General features: G+C 36.9%; 1 protein-coding gene across 2 annotated transcripts in view; it reads right to left on the bottom strand.

Moving 5' to 3' along the window:
* plekhh2 (pleckstrin homology domain containing, family H (with MyTH4 domain) member 2) overlaps positions 1 to 6,819 on the bottom strand; it is a 121,884-nt gene that overhangs the window by 6,150 nt on the left and 108,915 nt on the right. For both annotated transcript variants that reach the window (XM_048601254.1, XM_048601255.1), the window contains 2 exons: positions 4,482 to 4,579; positions 1,045 to 1,186 (listed from right to left, as the gene is read on the bottom strand). In XM_048601254.1, coding sequence (XP_048457211.1) covers positions 1,045 to 1,186; positions 4,482 to 4,579 — 240 coding nt within the window. The remainder of the gene's footprint in view (positions 1 to 1,044; positions 1,187 to 4,481; positions 4,580 to 6,819) is intronic.

Below are 6,819 nucleotides of genomic sequence, written 5' to 3'. Positions count from 1 at the left end.
CCTATGATACTACTTGGCCTGCTGTGTTCATCCAGCTCTAGACCTTGTTATCCTAGTAAAACAATTGACCAGGGTGCCGCTCCTAATTGCTGTTCATTAACCCTTGCTGGATGCATTTTGGGTGTAGGAAGGATCAAATGCAGCACGACAGCTCTTAGTATTTATACTCAAGGATTACACAGAGAAATGACTAAGTTATGAGATTTTGTAGAGCTGCTGATAGCATAACTGCAACACATGTTACTGGCTTAAATAAAGAAGTTAATGGAAGAGGAGCAGAGGGTCATATATTCCAAGCCTTTATCTGAATATAAAACATTTTTTTAGAATTAGCAGAAAAAAAAGTGGGATATTAACAATGCTGGTTTTGGTGGGAATGAAGCTGGTTGTCAGATATGACAAAACATTTTTATTAACTGTATATGTAAATGGTGCCATTTATGTTAAAATAATATGTATAAAACAAGTGTTTAAATTCTGTTAAGAGATAACAAGGTGTAGAGCTGGATGAACACAGCAGGCCAAGCAACATCATTTAAATTGTATTCCTGTGATTGAAAGTGAGCAGCATCAGAATTAAAAGTTCTAGTTTCCAAACTGGGGTTTATGAGCTTTGAGAGTAGGAACTGTTATATTACTACACAGCTGTGTTAGTACTGCCAAAAGTCACACTTTTTTGTGGGGAAATGTTATATTGTTGTGATGTTGCACACTGATCTTCACAAGCTGTTTCTGAGAAAATGCTGCAGTCAGTAGTATCACTAATGACAGGAATCTAATATTCCATGATGTTTTGGAATGTTAGAAATATATATTTAGTTCAGCACAAAGTGTGCTACACAGTGGCATAATTTAAAAAAAAAATGATAGCAACAGGAAGAAAAATGCAAAACCAAATACTTAGAAAACTATTCTAGCACAGTGGTATTTTACGAATCTAACCTCACCTCATTTAATGAACTAATGTACATTTCCTGCTTATAGAATTAAAAAGTGACAAATTGTTGAAACTGGAATCGTTTAATAGGTTAGTTACACTCTTACCTGAGCCAGTAGTGCTGCCATTTCTAATGCAAGTTCCTTGTTTACAGGAAAGTGTCCATTGACAATTTCAACATTTGTTTGGTACATCAGCAATAGTTTTTCTCTGTCTGTCTCTCCACGAGCTTGGGAAGAGAAGTAGAGTCTGTGAATGGGAAAATAGTAAAATTCTGTCATTTTGAATCAAAGTCTCTACCAGTGTTGATGAAAACTCCCAGCCAAAACATTAACCTTTCTCTTCTTCTCAATCACTAAGGTACCTGCTCTAACGCATAGACTTCAAAGTAGATTATAAACTTAAAATGAAAAATTTCCTAAGAGTACCTATATTATGAATTACAAAATAATGCTAATATCTGGCTAAGAGACTGGTTGGACAATAGAAGAGAAGGAAAGGGAAGAACGGCTCCAAACTTGAATTCGAAGGAAGTGGGGTCCCAATAATGGACTGGGTGGAATTTCTAATCGATACGGGAAGTGTTCTGGTTACAGAGTCTGGCCTTTCTTGAACATTGTGCTGTTTTAGTTCTATGGCACATTATTTTTAAATAATCTGCCCAACTGGAAGCTAACCTCAATAGCAGGCTTGCCTCCCCGACTGTTTATAATAATTTGACATTTAAATAAGGTAGTGCCCTAAATAAGAGAATTCTTGTCATGCGGTGCATGATTTTGATTGGCAATGTATGAATAAAAAAAATCTATGTAAAACACCAAAACTGTACTTCTGACAGAAATGTTTGAAGAGAGGCCACTCAGAGAAGAGGAATGGAAAGATATTTGCCCATGTAGTGGATGTTATAGAAGTTCTGAGAGTTTGAATAACTCAGCTAGCCAGAGAAAAGCAATTTTTATTCAGTGTGTATCTTGCATGTAAGTTAAATCCCTGAGAAAAGATGAAAAAAAAACTTAGTGCTAACAGCATTAAACAGATATGAGAATGCTCAACTACAGTGACAGAAAGGGACTGTCAAATTGATACTAGGTAGTCCCAATAATCTAAAGAAAGGCAACGCCTTTATCCATACTATACCAACATGCAAAGATGAGGTTGTATTTAAGATCTGGTAATCTCTGCTAAAATTCTGAAATTATCAGTAAAAATTAATAACTGAACATTTAACAAACACCATAGGGTAATGTTTTTAAAAGCTCTTATTAGCTTCACATGGAATCTATTTTTAAAAAAAGACCTTGCAGACTTGGCCCCAGACTGTCATCACAATAAATAGCTGAAAATGTCAAAAACCCAGAGTCAAAAGTTCTGTCCTGACATGTGGACATTTCAGATTTTTGTGTGGGCAGGTTTGTGGATGTCCCAGACTTCACATACGTGCCTATCCTGGAGACAACTGAATATTTAAATGGCCAGTTGTCATTTATTGGATTTTGGTATTCCTGCTGTATGGAATACAGAGAGTGTCAAGCAGAACAGGTCAGAGTAGGTCTGTTTCAGTGAACTTATTTTGGGTAGCCAAGGTACCTCTTTAGAGAGGTGATGCCCCTGTAGATATTGCCCCAGGTCATGTCAGGGTATCAGAAGCCCTTCTGTGAGGCATCAAGTGTATTTGTGTGGATGTCAGGTATCCTTTGGGATTGCAAAATGATGTCAACAGTCAATCTAAAAATGTATAAACCTATTGGAACTGTCAAAGCTCTCAAAGAACATATGAATTAAGAGCTGGAAAAGGAGACGGTTTCCTCAAGCTTACTCTGCCATTCAATAGGATCACGGCTGATCGGATTACTTCAGCCCATCACAGGGCTATGCCTAGGATTAGAAGGTGTATGGGAGTGTGTGGGAGAAGAAATGTGAGCGGTGAGGACTTAGAGGGATTTTTTGGTTTCATTCTTTCCTGTTATTAAATGGCAGTGCAGGTGCACAGGGGCAGGCTTCAGTCAACAGCCTTCACTCTTGTTCTGCGGACTCTCAGTTCACCTCTTAGGGGAACCCTGTCACCCTGGGATAAAAATATGACCTCCCAGGACATTTTCTTCCAGGCTGGGTCCTTTAAAAGTAAAGGTAAAAACAATGGAAATTCTGAAATTAAGATGTGAGTCAATTATGAGAGAGAGTGAGAGAGACAGAGCCATGATATGTAGTCAACAGTAGCCATATTTGACATAAAAGCTGGGGAATGTCCTGTCTCTGGGATCCTGATCAGGAACAAAAATTAGAGCCTCTATGTCAATTCCAGAGGCTGGCCTGATGTTAACTTGTAATAAATGGAACTTACTTGATGTTAAGCCACTCTGATCAGTTTTATTGCCTATAATGAATATTAATTATACCTATTAATCATGTGTTCCCATGTACCTTGAGTACTTTTTTATGATTAAGGTGCTGCTATTTATTGACAAACTTAGGATGGAACAAAGAAATGTTACTTGACTGACTTTCCTGATTGAGTTTTTTGACAAGAAGTGGTTAACTCGTTCACTGACAAGATTTTAGAATTTAAATGGAAAATTGGTAATGTAAATGTTAAGATAATTTGGACTAATTTAGTTCAAGGATTGCTACCCTTAATTGCCGAGAATTCTTGGTTAAGGACTTAAAGTCAAGGGACAAAAGATCCATCTGAAACTTTTAGATTAAAACTCCTTACAAAGTTCATGGATTTTCTGAATGAAGTGACTGCATTGTCAATATGATGATGTCCAATTTCACCAACCTACAAAAAGAGCTTGTACTCTGAAGTCCCAATGGACCAAATATTCAAAATATTTAATATGAAAAAAAGACAAATTTAATTTCTCTCTTTCACAAACCATAGATATTCAAAAGTGCTTTACAAGTAATTTGAAGTGTAGTCACTATCTTGTAATGTCAGAGACGGCGACAGCCCATTTGCACACAACAAGGTTCCACAAACAGCTGTTTTTAGTGATATTGGTTGAAGGCTAGAGATATTGACCAGGATACTAGGGAGAACAACCAGCTCTTCTTCAAAATAGTGCCATGGAACCTCTTACATTCGTCTGAGAAGCAGCATCTCAGTGATACTAGTGGAGTGCCTTAAGGTCATGAACAGCACGACACAAATGCAATTTATTTCTTCATTTACATGAGGTAGGTGTTTAAATGAAGCTATCCCACAGTATACAAGTGTGTTTATAAGCAGTTAACAACCAGGTGTGGGATTTTAAACAAGGCACTGGGTGGGAAATCAACAAGTTCACAAACTGCTGAATTTCCATTTTGCACGTTAATTTCTAATCAGAACTCTTTCTGTTAGATGAAAATTTTTATTTGTTAGTTTTATGATGATTTTAAAAGAAAGGTACAAGACAATTACAAAAAGTTTCCTAATTTGCCACTAAGTGATCAGTGAAGTATAATATGAAAGGATAATAGACTCTATTGTAGAACCTTTGGAAGGAAGATGGTGAAGATGTGGAAGATTTGTCATGCTAATTTTATCTACCTCAAACATTACCTATTCTTATAGGTGAGCCGGACAGTTCTAGTTCCCTCAAATTTGCCAGGATGTTGTTCCTTGGAGGCCTGCTCCCACTTGCATATTATATCACAAATCTGAACGAAGAAACAAAATTATTGAAATTATTTTCCATGAAGTCAGTAACAATGTAAGACTAAATAACATTAGATACATGTTATATAATATTGCATAAGGTCCTGTAATGGCACAAATAAATCTGAACAAACCAAGAATGGAAGTTTCTAAATGTGGCATTTGTAGTTATTTTGTTCACTGAACTTACAGGAATTTCATAGTAAAGATACGGAAAATACCCTGAACATTCTCTTCTGAGTTGAAAGATAATCTATTTCAGAATTGCGATTTAAATTCATAATAATCAACGAGGCTATCTTATTTGTATTATCATTTACATAAATTAATTTGAACAAGTTTTAAATTAAACTTATCAATACAAATAGACTCGTTTGTTACAAAAAATGTACTGGAGAAACTCAAGTCTGGCAGCAGCTACAGAGAGAGAAAGAACTAACATTCTGAATCCAGTATAATACTTTTTCAGGACCTGCTGTATTCTGCTTTAATTAGATTAATTTGTTTATCATTTTATATTCCCCTGTATTATTTACAGTTTTATACAAATGCAGAATTTGTCATGGTAATTTATGAGCTAGAAATATATAGCATTAGTACGTTGGGGCATGGAGAAGGAGGTGTCTTTCCCCAACCCCCTCCCCCACCTCACTTTCTATACACTGACCTCAAAAATAGGACAGAGTAGTGCAACAATTGTATGCATCCAACCTATAATGTATGAATACAGCTAGAATTCCCTAGATCAGAATTGTTTGAATAATGGGATACCCTAAAGGTGTAGAAAATATTTCCCTTAAGAGTCACTTGCTGCTTGCTTGGAAGTCAAATGTTGTTGCTAAATAAAGGTGCAAACATTATAAATTCAAAGTGTTCTGCAAATTACAATAGATTCTCAATATGAAGCACCAGTCAAGTAACTCACATCCTGGAAGATCCTTTAAAAATAAAAGGTTATAACGATGGAAATTCTGAAATTAAGTTGTGAGTCAATTATGTGAAAGAGACAGAGCCATGATATATTGTGAACACTAGCAATATGTGACAGACTTATGTGACGATTTTGGATTATTGCATAAATTCAGTAAATCCCTCCCAATCCATTGCCACTATCTTCTCAAGGGCAACTTGAGGTGGGCAATAAATGCTGGGCCAGGTAGCAATACTCATATCCCATGAATGAATAAAGAAAACACCCCAGCCAGAGATATAAAAAGCTGTTGGTGTTTCCTTCGTGGATTTTCAAACAGCTATCTTAGAAGCCTGGTATTCCATTAGACGGATTATTCTTTCTAGCTTAGACAGACTCAGAAATCAGACAGAACTACAAGTCAGGTCTTCACTGATGTCATTGGTATGACTAGGAACGCTTTTCTGTCAGTAGTGGCCAATATGAGATAGACGTTAGCAGTGAAATGTGGATGGAACAGACATAGCTTTAGAGTGCTACCTCACAGAACAGAATTTATCCACACTCTCCAAGTCAGTAAGTAACCCGTATTCTTGTACACATGATGGAAAATATGCAGAGTCAGGTTGCTAAAGCAGTAGCACAAGTGGGGTAGCCAGCGGCATTTCCATTTCAGGATGCACACGCCGGGAAATTTGGGCCACTTTCAAACTAAGGAATACGTACACATAGGCATGAACATGCATAAGGATTTTAGTACCTAGAGAAAGCACAAGGCTGGGGTCAGCAATGAATGTATCATTTCAATATATTATGTATATGAATATATGCTATTAATAAGTGGAAGTATCTCAGAAGCTTATACTCAGCACTCACTCACTCACTCTACAGTATGTTTGATATTACAATTTTAGTTTCATGAATGTTTTATGCAAAATGTGCTGTGATGGTTTTAGGTACTTTAGGCAAAAGCACAAAAGCACATGTGAACATGCTGAGAGACCTGTTACTGAGGTAATATTTGCAATGATATGCTTACCTTGTGCATCAAAGTTGTGCACTATTCAGCATGCACTAAGAATCCCAGAGCATTTTACAGCGAATAGAGTGTAATGATAATGTTGAAATGAGTTACCAGTTAAGGCAGTAGAATCGATGATGTTTGACTGGATGCCTGGTTGCAGTCAGGGATAACAAGGTGTAGAGCTGGATGAACACAGCAGGCCAAGCAGCATCAGAGGAGCAGGAAAGCTGACGTTTCGGGTCTGGACCCTTCTTCAGAAAAAAGGATCCAGACCTGAAACATCAGCTTTCCTGCTCCTCTGATGCTGC

This window comes from Rhincodon typus, chromosome 9, assembly GCF_021869965.1.
Source record: "Rhincodon typus isolate 14 chromosome 9, sRhiTyp1.1, whole genome shotgun sequence".
Lineage (NCBI taxonomy): Eukaryota > Metazoa > Chordata > Chondrichthyes > Orectolobiformes > Rhincodontidae > Rhincodon > Rhincodon typus.
Note: the sequence above shows the minus strand (reverse complement) of the source record. Positions and strands in the feature narration are given on the sequence as shown.